We start from the raw sequence: 20,803 nt of genomic DNA on the forward strand, positions 1-20,803 counted from the left end.
ACAATGACTTCATCTCCTCGAGCCGAAGAACTGGTGCTTATCCCCAAGAGAAAATACGAACTGTTATTGAACAAAACAACTAAAACTAATCCTCACAGAGTGCCTAGAGAAGATGCGGCGAGTGATAAAGAAGAGGGAAACGCCGTCGACGGCGATGACGAAAGCCAACAACCCCACAACTCCTTCTACCCGACGAACCCTAACCTTACCAACCACAACAACAACACGACCACCACAAACACGGCGAGGAGCCGGAGAAAGCGAAGATACACTCCTCATTCCACCGTTCTGCAACGCTGGCTTCACTACTGACCTCCTAACCGTGTTAGCGTTGGTTGTGTATTAGCACCGATGTGTATATGTCTTTTCCAGCGTTGATGTGTTGTGTTGGTGTATATATAATCACGTCATGTATACTCTGTCTGTAGTAACTGTGTATTTATAACCATATGTTGTGTTATGTTGTACTATGTCGCATACTGTGCTCTAGCTACCTCACCGTTGTGTCGGTTGTGGTATTATTTTTTTAACTGTATATCGTATCGTTTATGCTGTATCCCGCACACTGTATGTTGTGGTATTATTTAACTGTATATCGTATCGCTTATGCTGTATCCTGCACACTGTATGTTGTGGTATTATTTACCTGTATATCGTATCGCTTATGCTGAATCCCGCGCACTGTATACTTCCTTAATATAAAACCTAATAAAAACCTAATAAAAATGCCGTGTGAGTACGTCGTCATTTGCGATGGTGGTTGTGTCATACCAACCTACATACATACATACATACCCACACAAACACACACACACACATACATAAACACATACACACACACACACACACATACACGCAAAAACACATACACACACACATCCATACATACATGCATACATACATACATACATACATATAGACATAGATACAGACATACAGACATACAGACATACACACACACACATACACACACATACACACATAGGCACATACATACAGACATACATACATACATACATACATACAGACACACATACAGACATACAGACATACAGACATACATACTCACACAAACACACACACACACATAAACACATACACACATACACACACACACACATACACACATAGGCACATACATACAGACATACATACAGACATACAGACATACATACAGACATACATACAGACATACAGACATACATACATACATACATACATACATACATACAGACTCACACAAACACACACCTACCTACCTACCTACCTACCTACCTACCTACCTACCTACCTACCTACCTACCTACCTACCTACCTACCTACCTACCTACCTACCTACCTACCTACCTACCTACCTACCTACCTACCTACCTACCTACATACATACCTACATACATACCCACACAAACACACACACACACACACATACACACATAAACACATACGCACACACACACATACACGCAAAAACACATACACACACACATCCATACATACATGCATACATACATACATACATACATACATGTAGACATAGATACAGACATACAGACATACAGACATACACACACACACATACACACACATACACACATAGGCACATACATACAGACATACATACATACAGACATACAGACATACAGACAGACATACAGACATACAGACATACATACTCACACAAACACACACACACATAAACACATACACACATACACACACACACATACACACATGGACACATACACACATGGACACATACATACATACATACATACATACATACATACATACATACATACATACATACATACATACATACATACATACATACATACATACATACATACATACATACATACATACATACATACATACATACATACATACATACTGTTGTGGCAAGAATCACATTGGGCTGAAACACTCTCACCAAAGTTTATTTTCATTTATCGCCGTTGTAGCATACGTTCAACCGTTGTAAAACAGTGGACGAGAGGTTCAGAAAAACTACAAAAAAGAAACGAAATACCTTTTGAGTAAACAATACAACTCAACCTAATGAAATGTACATGTATTCAAATCGTTAATTTCAAAATAAGCAAATAAGCAATTACGTTTAATAAGTTTTCTGGTATCTCGTTTGGACATAGAAGCAAGAAAAATTGAAGACGTTACTCACATCTGTGTTCTGCCTTGACTCGGTGTGTTTCGCTCGCAACATGGAGGCCTTCTGACTGCCTGAGCCCATGTGCTTCTGATCATGTGATCAGATTGCCAGGATGTAAATTGTTACAAATATGAAAAAGTTTAGTCAGCAACCTGGATTCGAACCTATAACCTGCGTGTTTCTAAATGGTTAGTGTAATAATTCAGTTAACAATCCTTTACACCACAGGCAGTTGCACAGATGTGTTGACAATTTTAAATATTAAAATAAACCTTTACTTCTTTACTTAAATCAAGTTGAGTGTTCAGTGTTCTGCACGTACACATACATACATACATACATGCATGCATGCATGCATGCATGCATACATACATACATACATACATACCCACACAAACACACACACACACATACACACATAAACACATACACACACACACACACACATAGACACATAAACACATACACACACACATACATACATACATGCACACATACATACATACATACATACATACATACATACATACATACATACATACATACATACATACAGACATACAGACATACATATAGACATAGATACATACATACATACATACATACATACATACATACATACATACATACATACATACATACATGCATACATACATACATACATACATACAGACATCCAGACATACAGATATACAGACAAACAGACAAACATACATACAGACATACATACATACGTACATACATACATACATACATACATACATACATACATACATACATACATACATACATACATACATACATACATACATACATACATACATACATACATACATACACACATATGCACACATAAACACACACACAGACACACACACATATACACACATAAACACATACACACACACACACATACACACATAGACACATACATACATAGAGACATACATACATACATACATACATACATACATACATACATACAGACAGACAGACATACATACAGACATACATACAGACATACATTCATACATACATACATACATACATACATACATACATACATACATACATACATACATACATACATACATACTCACACAAACACACACACACGCACGCACACATACACACATAGACACATACATACATACATGTATACCTACACACCTACCTACCTACCTACCTACCTACCTACCTACCTACATACATACATACATTTCTGTCCTATATATATTCTGCTATGTTACCTATGTTCATTATCCACCTGACGAAGGGGCAAGAATTAGCCTTGAAACGTCGTGTTAAAAGAATTAAAGAAGTTGTCATCCATAATAGTGTCTTGTATTGCATTTGCCATTCAGGACAACGACAACATTTAGAAGAGGAAAGATGACTGCTTCCACAATTGGCACATTTAATATCATTGCTGCAGTCAGAGTCCTGATGATGTTCACAACAACGATGATAACGAGGAGTGTTTCGACAGGACTTAGACCCGTGTCCAAACTTCTGACAGGAATAGCAGCGGAGTGGAGTGGGGATATACACCCCCACTCCGATATTGAAATAGCCGGCTTTGATTGACTTTGGCAGAGTGCACGATGAAAAGGTAAACATGTAAGTGTGGCCAGGTACAATGCTACCATCCTGCTTCTTAACAGGAAAGCGTTTGACGGAAGTTACATTCTGATCCTTAAGTTCAGCCACTATTTCATCCTCGGACATGTCCGCCAGACAATGGGCTCTATCCCTAACAATGCCTCTACGAGAGTTCAGAGTTCTATGAGCTGAGACAGCAACATTGACGTTGGCAAACTGATGTTGTTGCAATGAATTTATGGATTGCTGTCGTCGCGCACACTCAACAAGAAGTGTACCTCCTCTGAGACTTGAAACGTTCCTAACCTCTCCACAAATAGATTGTATTGTCTTTGATACTAGAAATGGATTGATCTTGAGTGGCTCACCGTTGGTAGAATCAATAACTATGAATTTTGGCCAAGGTTCTTGGTGTGTTGGACCTGAAACATCTTCATTACAAGAAAGATGATCAGCCTCTAAACGTCTTTTTTGGTCGTTTCTCGTGGAACCAGAAAGGGTGATTGACATGGTGATGATAATAGATTCAGCACCCCCGCTCCCCACCCGCCACCGAGTGTCAACGAGGACAGTGTTGTACTGCAGTGGAACTCCAGCCTGCAAACACTAAGGATACAGGAGTGGTATACTCCAGTAAATACGACATGAGTAGCTACGTTTGTCTACCAATTCAAATGCTAGGCTGGTTCGGCTATTAGCAAGAAATTGGAGACATATAGAACACAGAGGTCGACATCACCAGATTGGCCCATGAGCCACCGCCTTCTGGCATAGGACTCTAGGCAAGTAGATATAGCAAAAAGGTATTACACACTAGACGTCAAAAAATGACCAATGCCCAATAAATCAAATGTGCGAAATACTTTCTATGCACAGGGCATGGCGTGACCAGCCGATTGATAGAATCGGTTCTGATTGTAAATCTTCGACTTTGTACACAGGGATGCCGTCTCTGCGCTCGCGGTGGACAACTCTAAAAACTTCCTGTGTCCATTTCTCTTCATACTCCTTTTCAAACGGTCTCTTGTTAGTGGATAGTCGCACGAGGTCACCTACTTTAAACGCGTAGAGGGTTTAGAATGGTGGTGCTTTGGTGAGGTCGTAAATTCTCTTTTCACACGCGGTGAAGAAGTGTCATAAATATCTAGCCAAATCTCAGCTTCATTCTTGTGATTAACTTCTGCCGGTGTCCTTCCTTTCAGCGAGGTATGAGGACGGTGGTTATAGTTATATACCATGTCTTGTAAAATGTCCACATAACGATAAGTCCTCTTATAAGTAAAATACCTAAACAACATAATTCTCAGCGTTCGTATGAAACGTTCCGCGTAATTAGCTTTAATATCACTATTCTGAGTTACAAAATGTTTAATGTGATATTGACTATAGACTCGTTTCACCGCATTATTTCGGAATTCCGCTCCCTTGTCAGTTCGAAGTGTGAATGGAACCTTTCTCATAGACTGAAATACCGTTTTCATTGCCGATGCTATAGTATCCGACTTCTTATTCTTAACAGGGTTAGTCCAGACAAATCTTGAAAAACAATCAATAACGATAAGCAGGTATTTTATGCCGTTGTTGGCGTCGGCCATGTTTGATACATCAATCAGATCTGCGTCGGCTTGCACGTTGACACCGCCTACGATAACACGGTTTCTCTTGAATCTCCTCCGTGATCCTTTGTGAAGATTATAAGCGTCTTGAGCATTAAGCCATCTTTTAACGGCAGTTGGGTTGATGTTTGGTTCGTTTCGTCGCAGCGTGTGTATAAACTTTTGAAATCCGCTGAACGCTCCGGGTTTCCTTGGGTCATAATAATCATGAAGTAGTGTTTGTGACCGATGATAGATGTGAAGTGATCTGTTGAGCATGTGATAAAGCTCTTCTGTCCACCAATCTGTCTTAAAACGCGCATCCCGAAAATCTCTGCACTGATACTTAAGATAATACAACGGTGATATGACACACAACCAAGGTACCTTGCTTATATAAGCTCGCCACTTTTGTATCACAATTTCCTCATTCACCGACTCAATTGCTTGATAAATCGATAGATTAAGTCCTCGCTGATTCGCTGACTTCAAATCTTGAGAGATTACAAAAAGGTAGGCTAGTGTGAGAAGATATTCCAACGTGTGTGTGACAAGCACCGAGTCAATTTCGTAGATAGTATGAATCATATTACGCCGTGTGTGTAACTCCTCGCGCTATTTACCAAAGAACAGAATCAAACACACTCGCACACACTGTGGTTTAGAAGTAGTAAATATTGAATATCATGTTCTGCTCTGATTAATGTTAGTGGATGATTTGTCACACCTGAGTGATTCGTGTTGTGTTAAAAAGCTCTGAGTATACTCATACATCAAGGTTTGACCTCATTTTACAAAAATAGTCACTGGAGTGAAAAGTTCTGGTATGACTAATGCTCAGTAAATGCGTAACACGTGTTTGAGTCGTTGTTCTGAGTATAGGTATGACGTCAAGTTTTCCTCATTTACATAAGCAAGTCAGCTCATGATAAATCTCCGTAGGAAAATGTCCGTATAGAGGAGCACATAACACTACTCCTATGTGATAAATACCTTACACTTCTGCTGTATCGAAGTAAATGTATTGATGTCCATTTGTTGAGACAACTTACGAAGAGAATTATGGTAATGCTCCTGTATTCAACAAAACTACGAAATGTGTGTAACACATTGTGTGTATTGTATTGGGGAGGTAAAAGCATATAGTGTATTGTGTCCAGCGACTGTTTACATTGACGCCGCAGCGCAGAATTTACTTGATACCGTTAACAAATTTTCCATGGCCCCTTGAAACCCTACAAGTCAGTCACAAATTTACATTTATTTATTATTCATAAAAATATTATAAAACTTATGCTTAAAAATTGGGAATGAAGGGGGAGCATTTATGTTATACAACGGAGGATGGGGCATGTGGCCTGTTTAGTGTCTCGTGACTAACAAATTGAAATTTACATGAAAACATAAAAACAAGTCCCACTTATGGTTGTGCGAGATTTACGGTGCCATTAATTTGCTCCATGGGTATGCCAGCACCAAGCCCAATACGATGCTTAGTTTCCGAGAACTATGTAAACCACGAGTGTGGGGCAATTCTCCACCTGGTCATTTCCCCTCCCAAGTATATTATTACGTGGTCATTTCCCCTCCCAAGTATATTATTACGTGGACATTTCCCCTCCCAAGTATATTATTACGTGGACATTTCCCCTCCCAAGTATATTATTACGTGGTCATTTCCACTCCCAAGTATATTATTACGTGGACATTTCCCCTCCCAAGTATATTATTACGTGGTCATTTCCCCTCCCAAGTATATTATTACGTGGTCATTTCCCCTCCCAAGTATATTATTACGTGGTCATTTCCCCTCCCAAGTATATTATTACGTGGACATTTCCCCTCCCAAGTATATTATTACGTGGACATTTCCCCACCCAAGTATATTATTACGTGGTCATTTCCCCACCCAAGTATATTGCTTCATTTGCATGAAGCAACACCAAAAAAACCCCAGGAAGGTATCGTAATGACTGGCCAGATATATATTTGGGTGGAGTATTGTGTGGATGGGAAAATGATAGGTGCTAAATGACCGACCATATATATATATATATATATATATGAGTAAGCTTTGTGTATATACGACCCGCCTGCATCGTCTCTGTTACACAACACCCAACACGCGTTTTGCCAGTGTTCACATCACCTATTTTGCCTGTGCTATCTACACACAGAATAAGTTAAACCGTCACATGACGTGTCAGTTTGACTCAGTAGAGACAACATCCGTGATCTGTACCTCAAATAATGCATGTATTTTATAATGATGATAATGATGAGAGCAGGATGGATGAAGAGAGAGAAGAGAAGAGGAAGGACTACATTGATTGGGAGACGTACTTCATGGCCATGGCATTGGTCTGTGCAAAGAGAAGCAAAGACCCCAAGACACAGGTGAACAATGTTGAAAATAGAAAGACAGAGGGTGGGAGAGAGACAGTGTGTTTGAGAGACAGTGTGTGGGAGAGAGACAGCGTGTGGGGGAGAGACAAAGTGGAAGAAAGTGATGGAGACAGTAGTATAGGGAATGGGGGTACTAAAACACTTTCAAAAAAAGTCTCTACAAAGCCTTATTTACCAAATAAGACTTTGGTGGGGCCCTTAGCTCTTGCTACTATTACCCCTACTACTTAACGTGTGTTGGAGGTAACACTGTGCCGTACGGTACGATCAATAATTCTTCTCTTACAAACCCCCTACCCGGCCCATCCCTCAAGTAGTATAAGTTAGGTTCGTCGGCTTTCATATCCACTTTATCTATGTTGTAAGTTTTGACTGACCATATAGGATCGGTGGCCCGCTTACGGCTATCACCCTCGTGTTCCCCCGGCTGGTATAGATACCTCACTAGGGCCCTATCTGGTATCTGTTTCTCCTTCCCACGCAATGGAGCGGCCGACTCTGCAACTATTGATTTTAGTTTGATAGCGTCTGCCGGTTTCTTACCGGTGAGACGGGTGACTTCATGGTTGATTGCCGACACCACCTTGGGTAACCTCGTGACCCATTCAGTCGATCGTTTTCCAGGGGTGGCCATCTCCCTAGCATACTGATGGCCGAACAAGCGCTCAGCCAAAGTCCTATTAAATCTCTCAACTATGGCTTGGCTGCGATGGGCTCCGGCCGTGCCACGCCTGACCTTTGTATCGTGTTTGGCTAGCAGTTGTGACACGGCACCCATGAACTCCCGTCCGGGGTCAACTTGCAGCTCTGTTGGCCACGTCAGCGGGCTGCGTTTGTATATGCGTTCGAATCCTCTGGCTACCTGGGCCGAATCTTTTGTGGTCAAGGGTTCGGCTTCCTTGTAACGACTGGCTACGTCCACTACGGTTAAGGCATACTTGTACCTCTTGTCGTGGGGTAGGAACAGTAGGTCTGCCTGGTGAACGCTATTAGGTATGTTAATACCGAACCTCCTTCTAGGCACGTAGCGTGGTGCCGGCAAATAGATCTGCCACAGGGCTTGTTTTTCAAGCCACGCTTTGGCTTCCTCCGGGGGTACTCGGGCTATTTTAGCTAGCTTATCTACTGCGCTAGCTCCTTTCCAGTACCCACGCGGGCTGTAGTAAATAGCCTCAAATTTTTTCATGTCCATACGCGTATGTGTTTATCCCATCAATAGCTATCCAACGTTTCGTGTCCATAGGCGACAGGGACGTCTTGTTTATAGTCAGTCCGTATATCTTATGTCCATCACTTCTAAGTGTGTTCATTTTATGCCTAAAGGTACGGGTCTTGAACAGGGCTTCCTTGAATCTGGCGTGTTTGATGTGTTGTTTCACCACATACTTCTTAACCCCCTTAGCCTTCCGGAGCACACTCGTCCTTCATCTTACCTAGGACCTTTTTATTTACCGTACTGTGTATGGTATGGGTCTTAGGGTAGTCGCTGGTGTCGTATAAATCGAGGTGTTTTTTCATGTCCTCGTACACGTCCTCGGTTCGAATTTCTAACAGCAGGGAATCCGTGTCAGTGTACAGCACTTCACACCTGTCGCCGTACTGTTTCTTGAGCTCGTTGTAGTAAAAGTCGTACATCAGGTGTTTGGATAAATCGAGGATGCTCATCCCCACGTAAACAGGCCGGTTGAATTTTATGTGGCTTTTCTTCATGTGTAGGGCAACCAGGTTGTCTGTGAATATCTTACTACGGTTGAATGCCGGACTGACTATCAATCTCCTGAGCTTGTCTTCCTCACTCGACCGAACCAGCTTCACGGTCACGCGTTTCCTCAGGTTCTCCATAGTCTTACCAAACACCGAGTTGTTCATGAGCTTGTAGAGATTTTTCTCAAAATCACTGGTGGCTTTTTTTCGTAGGGCTCCATCCATGGGCTCTGGTCGAACATGAGCACCCTGTGTATTTTGGTCAGCCTCATACCCAACGACAGGTACAGCTGTAGGTTGCGATAGTGAACGATGTACTTGGTCTTATTCATTAAGTTAGGAACGAGTTTTTCAACGTCTGTCACACACCCACCTAACAAGTTATGTTGGTACTCAGACATCCAGTCTGGGTTAACCCTCATACGTTCGGGGGCCAGGGGGTAGCTGTTGTGTGATGTGTGTAATTCCTTGGTATACTCTAAGTCAACCTCGAGGATATAACCTTTGTTCGAATCTGGCGCAACCCCCATAACATCAACGTGGGGTACCCATTCGAATCCCCCTGTAGGTAGATACTGGCTCATGGCCCAGCCGTACAGGTTGTTTGCGTCGAGGTAGAGAATGTGATTGGTTGGCTTGTTAGGATCGTAACCTTTCACGTATTGATTATTTGCTTTCGCGTATCGTTTGGATGCCATGAAAATCCCACCTCGCAAGCCTTTCTCAATGAATAGGTGCATGTCGTAATCTGTGAGCAATTCCAAATTAACTCCGGTCTTTTTAAGCAAGGCGTCCCACGACAGACCTGGGCTGGTGTAATACCATGCGGGGTCGAGTTTATACTGCTTGAAACACGTTCGCCTAAACGTCTCAAACACGTCGGCTAACAGCAGTACATCTGTCCTCAAGTACAGGTCGTGATAATCACCCAGGTTCCTACAACCCAGTTTATTCCATACGTTAGTCGCGTGCGAGTAATCATCTCGTGAGACGGACGCCTCATTCAGCTTGCTATAAAAGCAGTCAATAGGGGGTAGTCTGGTCTCGGTGAACTTGACCCAACTATCCATGTACTCATAGGGGTACACACCCTTCCTCATAAGCAGGGGTCTAGTCTCGGCGTCTGTGTATCGATCGGTGATAGGGAAGGTATTGTTGGCCTTGACCAGACTGTCGAGTGACAACAGGAGGAACTGAAACGAGTCAATGAACCTAAGTCCGTTTAAGCTGAAGGAGATGTATCTCTCCATGTTGTTGGGGATGCACGTTATATTACCATCGATTTTCGCGATGGCCTGCATGATCAAGTGTGAGTCGTACCCTCTCAAGTTGTGAAAGACAACGGGGATGTTTATTGTCTTAGGGTTGATTTTAAGCTTGAGGTTGCACGCGCTGTGAGCGGCGCCTCTATACTTACCAGTTATGTGGCAGTGATCTGTCACCGAATCACCGTTAAGTGGTGAGTCACACACGTGACAGTTAGTGCTACTAGCGTGAGCTAGCCTGTCGACTCGGGTCATACGCATGGGAGCGATTCTATACAATGAATTCCTAATAATTTTTTCTTCCTCCTGCAAACATTTTAGAAACCTTTCAGCCGCGTCAGGGCCCCTATACACTACCGGAGCTTTCGTTTCCCCGTCACAACGGACGACAATGTATCCAAACCCACAGGCTTTATGCTCTTGCGTTTTGTGGGTGATGGGAGCCTCGCCGGCGGCACCACTGGGGGAATCCCCCACCACCAAGGCTTCGAAGTCGGCGTATATGATATAAGGCACAGACATTTGGTTCTTGTGGTTACTGAATTTTAGGATATTATCACCTTCCTTAGGCATGTCGACTCGTATGGCCGTCTGCCCCACACCTTGGCAATCATCCCGGTGGGATTCTAATAAATCAACTCGTGTGAAGCCATGTAGGCATCGTTCACAGAAGTGGGTCTTTTCTCTGTGTGCCGATTGGTCATACAACAGCCTGCTAAAGTGTTTTATCCATGTGTAGTGATACTTGTCACCTCGCTGGATCATGAATATATTGATAACTTGGCGATCCTTCACTTCGCTGACCCTGTGTACTATTGTTGTGTTACCTTCGTGCCCAAAGACATTTATAGCCAGATTATTCTGTTTTTCTACTTTAGTGATCTGGGATATGGGGGTGGGTTCATCTATACCATCCCAGTTGAGCCCATCATCCTGAGGATAATTAGAAGACCTGTTCGGATTAGTGTCAGCTGGAAATAAGGCTGACCTGATAGCTAACCTCAGGCAATCGTTTCCTCTATTCTTAACGTTTACTATGGCATTTTTGTTCCTATAGTAGGGGGGCAAGGCTAGGTATGACCCGCCTCTGAACGGCACGTAGTTAGCTATATCTAGATAGACATTATCGATTTTATTTACAGCCCACCCGGACCCCAAGTGTGTGTAGCGTTCTAGGTATTCTCGTATCTGCTGAAAACTGGTATCGATTGATGTGTCAATGGTCTCTGTATGTGTGACGACCTCTTGTTTACCTCGGAAGTAAGGCTGAACATACTCAGTGAGGTCCCCAACCTGCTTATCGAGCGACATTTTCACTGTGATCTGAAACTTGATACTTCCTAGGTTATTTAGTTCCTGGTTGACCTTATCAGCTATCAGAGGCTTGATATCTGTAATGTCTATGTTTCTATCAACGTGCATGTGCCAACCTCTCAAATAGTTGCCTACAGCGCGCTCAGTGCGCACGAACTGTAGGTCAATAGCTCTATTCTGTCGTAATAATTCTAAAAGTTGTGGTTTCCTCATACGGGAATACCCGCCTAAACCCAAATCGTGTGCCTCGGCTTTCAGTTGTTTTACAGTGGGAGGTTTTGCTACGGGGGCATGTGATAACAATGCGGTTAACCCGGCTCTCCCCAGGTTTGAATAACCCGTGTATCCAAGCTGTTTTGCTTGAGCTTTTAATTGTTTTAGCGTAGGGGCTTCTAAACCTAGTAATCTCAACAATGCTGACTTCCGCATTCGAGAATACCCGATCACACCTCTCTGTTTTGCGACCCGCTTAAGCTCGCGTACAGTAGTCATAGTGTTTACACCTAAGAGAACCAATGTCTAATTGGGTCACAGTAAAGGGAGTTGATAAAAAATATAGTGAATCCAGTACTCGCACTGTTGGATATAGTATTGTAAATATTTTATTTGGTATTAAGAGAGCCGCCAATCAAAACTAGGTGAGGATTTTCGTCACCAATTCTCGTAAGTCTTCTTTCAGCGAGGTATCATGTGTACCCGTGTTCGCTTGAGCTTCTAAACCTAGTAATCTCAACTTCCGTATTCGAGAATACCCGGTGTTTTGCGATATGCTTAAGCTCGCGTACAGTAGTCATAGTTTACACCTAAGTGGAGTCTATCTTGAGCAGTCGCCTACGTTCTTTTATGTAGCCCTTTTTATTCTCGTAGATGAGTTGATGTCTGACTACGTTCGCTCCGTGAGCTTTACATAGACAGTAGTGCCCTTTAACCCCGATACCACACACAGAACACGTGTAGTTAGGACTTCCCATATGGAAACAACAGAACCCCTGATTCCAGCATTTCCTACCACAGGCCTCGGTCTTCCCCATAAGTATGTATTCGCATCGGTATGGAGCGGGTCTCATGTTTACTTATATGGGTATTTAGTTTAATTGCTTCGCAACCAACGCAGTAGCTGCTATACCCAACACTATGAAGCCCAGTTCACGATCCATTTGTCCCTTGGATGGTGTGTAGTACTGAGCGAGTGTGGGTTTATTGAGCGGTTCCAATCGTTTACCAGTTAGTAGGTAGTATTCTTTCATTGCTTCATCGACATCGTTGAATGTTTGAACGGCATGGTTTTCACGCTGGAGTTGTTCGTTAATGAAATCGATCCTCTGGAGGCGTTTTTTAGCGTACTCGGCCTGTGCCTTTTGTATGTTCTCAGTAGCGAGATCGTGCCGCTTCCTTTCTTCCTGTATTTCAGCCGCGTGGTCATCTCGTAGTTTCGAGAAGAGGAAATTACTCCCGGAAAATGCCAGGGCATTCACTAACGCCCCACCGACCATCATAGCTATCGTGGCCATCCTACATTTATTTCATTATATTTTCAGGTATTATCCCTTGTTTTACTAGGATGTCTTTTGTAGCCATACCAAGGTTCATTATGAGCATACCCATATCCTGCAGGTTGAAATCTAGCTTGATAGTTGGTTGTTTAAGCACCATTTTAGTCAACCGAGCGTACCCTACGGCTAGACTGGCGACCACTGTGGCGTGGTATGCGTCGTTGACGAACGTTTTCCCCTCAGACATTATGTATATGATATAAAAATATTAAATTATAACATGATATGCGGGTCGACCTCTAATTGTGTTGGGGTGGGGGGTACCCCCACGTTTCCCCCACGGTGAGGGTTTCCCTCACGTGTATATAACCACGAGATAGCCAAGGCAGCAGTTACGCCTACAGCCAACAACAGTCGGGTTGGGTTGGTCACTGTAATAATTTTATGTTGGTTACACCACCGTTTTTTACCGGCAGCTACTCTCTTAGGATTCTTCTGTCTGGTTACTGTTTCCCTGGTCTCCACCGTCACCTCGGGAGGGGTTTCCCTCACTGTGGGGGTTTCCTCCTCCTCCCTGGGGGATTGTGCAGCATCCATCTATACTATTATTATTATTTTTTCTCTCAAATTGACAATGCTTTGCCGTGATAATCGCCGCCGTCACTGGAGCCAACAACATGCCATATTTGTGGTACAGCTCGCAGCTGATAGAGCTCACGGCGTGTTCGATAAAAGGGTCTTTCTCGAGGTCTTCCCACAGGTAAAGTCAGCGCTCTGGTGGAATGGGAAGGAAGTATGACACAATACCGGTGTATATCTGGGTCATAGCCGATCCTATTGTCTTTGTCATTTCTGCTCCGAGTCGGGACTCGTATCTAGCGTACAGCTTATCGATTTCTTCGGCTGACATTTTGTGAATTTTATCCGGAGTGTACTCCCCAAAGTAATGTTTGGCTTTGCCGCCAACAGCCAACGCCACCAGTTTCTCTCGCTTGTCATCAGTGGGGGAGACCCCCACACCCCCAGGCACCAACAATTGTTCGAGCAATTCCTCACACTCCATCTTATAATATAACAAGTAAGATTTAGTTTTAACTATATAATACCCGATGCAGACAAAACACAGAGAAATGAAGGTTAAGTTGCACACGACAAACACTTCAAATATCATAGCCATACTTAGCATTTGCTTAGCTTTAGCTTAGCTTTGCTTAGCTTTGCTTAGCTTTGCTAAGCTTTGCTTAGCTTTAGCACACCCTATATGCTACTGGTTGGTCGGTCTTGAGCACGAGCTTAGCGTGTTTAGTTTCAGCGAGCTGTTTCTTCACCCGTTCCCGTTCTAATTTGCTCATCACATCGTTCTCTCTCAAACACTCCTCGAACGAATCCCTGTCCTTGCAGTGAAATAAGGCCACCCATCGCGTCTGCTCCCTGAGGTCTTTCAACACCGAGTTGAACTTCTGCGTTAGCACCCAGACGCTGTGATTTGCATGCCGGCCGGAGAAGGCCAGGTACGATAGCATGTCTCTCTTTTTTGTTATCTCGCGATTAGCGCTGCAGTCGTCCAGTATAAACAGCGTCGGTTCCCCTTTAAATTTCTCGTGAAGAGCTTTCAACCAGTCCTGCAGGCGTGTTCCAGGGTCGATTTTGTGTACGTCCGGGTCCGTCATCACCCAAGGTCGCGCGTACGTTTTATTCATGCTCAGTAGGGCACATGATAACGATGTTATCGAACACATCCTTGTAGTAACCCTCCAACATATCCAACACGAAAACGGTCTTCCCACAGCCAGTCTGCCCGCACACTATGGCGCAGTGTGGGTCAGTGGGCAGTGGGGGGTACCCCCCATCAGTAGATGGCTTGCACGAATCTCCCATTGTCTATATTAAGTTGCGCGTCCATAATAACGTACAGATATAATTTCAACTTACCAGCGGGTTGAGCCTTCTTAGTAATCTGGATGGTTATCCCTTCGCTGCCGTTATCTATACGGCGCCCGCTACCGTGCAGTTTATCATCATCCGTGGATCGCATGTCCAACCATAGGGCGTACTTGGTGGTCAGGTATTCACCGATCTGCACGGAGCCGAGGTCAAGGTCCTTTGTTATATAATGTGGGGTCCCCACTGGTAGCTTTTTTATCTCATCCCACTGCTGGTGTGGTCTCATACCATGACTGAACAACTGGTTGGGCACGCCCTTGATGGTCACTTCCACCTTTTCAATCTCGGGGTTGAAAAACTTCTCGCTGTCCCTCCGGAATGGCTCGTAATCCTCCACGGGGACGACCAGGATACCTTTCATCGATCGCGCCGGCACATTCAGGTTGATATTCCACACAGTGTCGCTCTTATCTCGCACGACTGATCTATGCCTCAGTACGCGATCGTACAGGATAGCCATCTTCCCAGAGTACTGGCTTCGAACCTGCCTGGCCAGCTCCGGGCTAGTGACCATGTCGAACTCCAGAGAGATGTTGTCTATGGCATAACTGGCCTCATCACCGTTCGGCGTACGCACTACTTTGCTATAGTCGTTAAACGTGAGCTCGTATTCGAGCCTATCACCCAGCGCGGCCTGGTAAAACGGCGCGTGTCCCGTGAGCAACTCGAAGTCGAGCGGCACGCAGAATCGATTCCCGTATGCTCGAGCGATGGCCTTTTCACCGTCCGATAGCTTGTCTAGCTGGTCTGGCGTGAAGGCATACCCTATGCGCGACCGGGTTGATTTGCTGATGCCCTGGTACACATCATTGACTCGTTCTCCCTCGCTTTTCCAGAGATCCCCGTAGCAGTGAAACACGTCGCTGTCGTCGATGCTCAGCACCTCGTTACCGCTGATCTTGACGGTCGTTTTCTTGATGATAGCTCGACCCACGTTCCGCACTAGCTCGCGTTTGTCGTTGTCGGAGGTCAACGTGATATTGAACGCCAGTCGAACAGTGCCTGGTACAATGAGGTCATTCTCACCAAGGTTTGGAAATCTAACCAGCAGAGTTTGATTCTGGTCTATCTTGCTGGGATTGTTGGTGATGGTCACCGACTGGCGCACGGCTCTGGCTCCTAATGGCTCTCTCAATCTTCTGAAAGGATCTAATTTTCTGCCGTACATTGTTATATAAAGGAAATATATTTTTAATACTAATGGATGAAGACATACCTATGGATGATATGCGGGGCGATAGTGCCCAGGCATTCGATGATGACCAGGAGACCTCATTCTCGCAAGGTGGCGCACTCACGTGGCAGGCCGTCGACGATTATTACAACGCAGTTGAAAATAAATCCAAACTCAAGCTGCTGTGGCGAGACTATTCCAAGTTTACCATCGATAGCAATGGCAAGCTGCGTTTGAAGGCTCGCCCGGAGATCGATCTCGTGAATAAACGCACGAGAGAACCGCTTGCCTTATCAACATTGGGCAGTAAACATGGGAGTGACTTGATCCGCGATGAACTAGGTTTCATAGATTACGGTGGCGCGCGGCCTAAGCAGTATCCTCCGAAGGTCCGTCAAGGTCTGCAAGACATCAAGGACGCCACATCGGTTCAAAACATGACTTATGATATTAAAAAGGTGTTGGCCGACTACGAGAACAAGCCCTTCCCGGGTCTCGAATTTACCTTTCGGGAACTGCGGGGGTTGGATCTGACGATGCAAACCATTAGCGGACATCTCGCGAAAAGCACGGCCAAAATTAGCGTGATAGACGACCACATCGCCCATGAAAAGGACAAACTCGGTGAAACTGATAACGAGGCTCTGAAAGCCACCATCAAGAAACGAATACGTAATTTGGAAGAGGAAAGGCAGACCTGGCTGAAGACAGCATCCTCCTTCAAAGAAAAGCTTCGATCCCAGGTCAGCCGTATACGGGAAACCATCAATCAAGTCCTCTACCGAGACACCACGTTAGCAGGCAGGATTCGGATATTGTTCCGGGAGCAAGGGATCACCATCGCCAGTATTCTGACTGCATTGGGTTTCATCATATCAACCCTGGTGGTGTCACTGACAGGGGGTACTGTGGGGCCTGCCGGCAGCGGAACCCCAAGTGGCGGAACCTCAAGTGGTGTTAAAGACTGGATAAAAAAACTCGGGGAAGGTCTAGCTAAACTGGCTGGTAAAGCCGCCGAAGCCCTTCCCAGCATCCTGGGTAGTATCGTCTCGTGGTTGTTGGGCGCTCTGGCTAAAACTGCCACGTGGCTCAGTCAAAACCTGTGGGCAGCCATCGTCGCCGTGGCGGGTCTGGTGTACGTAGCGGCTAAGAAAATTTTAACCAAATAAGCCCCAAAGCTACCCCACCAACCACCAGGGCCGTTTTACTATCAATATGCTGCTGATTGGAGGCCTGAATATGGGGGTGTGTGGGGGGTACCCCCACATGAACTTTAGACTCCGGGGGCGGCGCCACTATACCCGTTTCACGTGGTGGGATGTGTGGGATATAGGGGGTGTTAATATCGGGGTTGATACCCAACTTTTGATCCGCCGTGGCTATGACTATTTTGTTGTTATAACCCACCACTTTTTTACTCTCAGTTGCATATCACTCGGAGCCATGTACAGCCCCACGCCGAACACGTAGTTGACTTTCGATCTGGCGTATTCTAACACGTTTTGGTAGCGTTCGATGGCCCGCGGGAGATCAACTGGAGAATTGATAGCATCCTCAACGTTGGCAACGAACTGTTTCTGAGCGTCGTAAGCAGTTCCCTTACCGAGGATGTTGGAACGCGTCATCGACTGCGCACCCAACAGCGCCCACACGTACGTTCGAATCGAGTCGTTCAAGCGTATTGTACCAGCACGAGTGAATTCTTTCGATGTTTTTGAGATCATTTTAGTCCAGGCTGTGGCTGCATCAGGATTGGTTTGCTTTATGTAGCTGACATGGATCTGTTCATTCGTTGTGGGACCTGTAAATGTATGACGGTGTGGGTTGTATGTACCATCTGCAGAACCGGCTATATATGTTCTGGACCTGTAGAAGTACACGAGAACTATACCGAGACCATGGTTCACACCAGGAAGGCGAAAGTCTTTATTCGTTGGAATCTCAAACTCCCCACAAACACGTTCATAAGCGCGTTTATCATAGGGGTTATTCGTCATACTCCACGCTTTATCTTGGGGAAGAGGAGCACTTATTTCCTTCAATATTCGTCTCGCTTGATAATAAATATGAAACAAAATGACTGCCTTACTCAGTTCGTCTATACCGTAGTCTAGTGTCACACCCGACCCTGTCGTCGCACACCACACAGCAAAGTTGAGTTGGTTCTGCCAAAACTGCATTGGGTTTTGATTCCAGTTTACCACCGCCTGCGCGTTATTAACGGTCACGATATAGTTTTCAAAGATATTAATAAAGGTTGTTTTAAACCCCGTACTACCTACCACCACGATTTTCAAGTGTGCTAAGTCCATATTATAATATATAAATTATATATTATAATATGTACATAACACTTCCAGGAATAACGAGCGGTGAGGCCGTTCAGCTGACGCACGCGATCGATAACACGTCAGGTCAACTCGAAGTCGCACTCTGCGATATCACCTACCTACCGCAATGGACTAACATCAACGCCAGCAACAATAAGCTGTTCGTCAGTGGAACTCGCAGCCAGATAACTGACGGCTACTACAGCGTGTGCTCTCTAAACGACGAGGTCTTCAAACCCCTGGGAGCCGAACTCAAGATGAACAACTCAAACGGCACAGTGGTGTTAATCAACAACGGAAGAAACCCCTTGAGGCTCGGCCGACCATTAGCGAGGATACTCGGTATGTCTCCTGACGAGATAAAACCAACAACAACCGTCACAGGCACGAAGTTACCCGATCTAGTACCGTACCGAGAGCTGTACATTCATCTCGGTCAGGTGAGCACAACGTACAACATTCAAGGAGGTCACTATAAGAGATTAACCCAGGGCAACATACCTGAGCTGATAATATCGGTGTTAGATATAAATCATAATCCTGTAAATATAGGATACCTCAGCTTAACGCTTCACGTAAAATGACCAGCGCACAAGGGCCCGGAGTGAAAAAATGCGTCAATATCGGGATCTCCGACCTCGGAGACACGCGCGGTTTCGACGCTCCCGGAGTAGATGGTAAATCGTACGCCTTGCAACTGAAAAACAACATTTACAAACGTGTTGAAGTCCCCTCCGGTGGAACCCTAAGTGATATAGTAGATACCACAAGAGCAACAGTCAACACTAAGTACGCCCTTGTCAACACCGGTAATAACTGGATAATATACCCATCGTTCGGGGGTAAACTGTTCGACTTAGACGATGTTGAGAGCACTACCGTCGCCCGAAACAAGCCATATATGCTCGTCTTCACCGAAGATGACAAGTGGGTGTTGCTACCCGATAACGACTGGTTTCTCAATATTAGGCTCGGCTCCCCCTACGTGTTCACGGATAACAAAGACAACCACCTAAACAAAGTCGTGAACAATGGAACCCTGCTCGTGGCTTACGTCCCAACTCAGAGACGTAGCGTAGTCGTCAGCCCACTCGACACTATGGCAGCCCACATGCTATCGAGTAAACCGGCCATACAAAACGTGACATTGCAGTTGGTGTCTGAATTCGAAGGCGTGGTCAGTATACTAGAGATCATCACTGATCATCAAAGTCTACCTAGGGGAACCATCGGGGAATGATGTCGAGATCGTGAAGGGGATCAAACTCGGGTGGGGGAAACGACACCAGTATCAAGTTTGCAACGTTTACGTGCGGGTGGGTGTCGGCTCCAACACCAGTCTGCAGGGGGTCAACGTGATCGTGGAAAACAAGATATCACTAACCAAGATCTTCCTGCCTGACAACATACACTTCATGGGTATGAAGTTCACCCCTGAACTATTATCAAAAAACCAGTTGGAAATTATATCGTAATAGTATAATAATGACCAGTCATCGTCCCAACACTACGCTTAACGACCTAGGAGATACGGAGGGATTCGATCAGCCTGGTGAGGAAGACACCTTATATATCCTGCACTTCAAAGACAACGTGTACAGACGGGTGTCGTTATCAGATTTTAAAGAACCCAAATGGCTGATCAACTTAACACTCACCTCACCTTATCTCATATTAGACGAAGATACGTGGATCACTAAGATTAAGAACAACGGTATCTGGTTCGGGGATTTCATTCTGGAGAGTGAATTACCCATAGAAGATATTGGCCCCGAAAAAAAGGGGTTACGTGCTTGGCCAAACAATAAA

The 20,803-nt window shown here is 44.7% G+C and overlaps 2 protein-coding genes across 4 annotated transcripts in view; one reads left to right on the forward strand and one right to left on the reverse strand.

Annotated features, from left to right (window-relative positions):
• The window catches only part of LOC137274681 (probable deoxycytidylate deaminase), a 195,160-nt gene that overhangs the window by 137,961 nt on the left and 36,396 nt on the right, over nt 1-20,803 (reverse strand). The gene's annotated exons all lie outside the window — the stretch shown is intronic.
• Nucleotides 1-20,803, forward strand: part of LOC137274680 (deoxycytidylate deaminase-like) — a 61,013-nt gene that overhangs the window by 20,789 nt on the left and 19,421 nt on the right. The window contains exon 2 of the mRNA XM_067808015.1: nt 7,653-7,761. Coding sequence (XP_067664116.1) covers nt 7,653-7,761 — 109 coding nt within the window. The remainder of the gene's footprint in view (nt 1-7,652; nt 7,762-20,803) is intronic.

The sequence above is a fragment of the Haliotis asinina genome, chromosome 2 (genome assembly GCF_037392515.1).
Source record: "Haliotis asinina isolate JCU_RB_2024 chromosome 2, JCU_Hal_asi_v2, whole genome shotgun sequence".
Lineage (NCBI taxonomy): Eukaryota > Metazoa > Mollusca > Gastropoda > Lepetellida > Haliotidae > Haliotis > Haliotis asinina.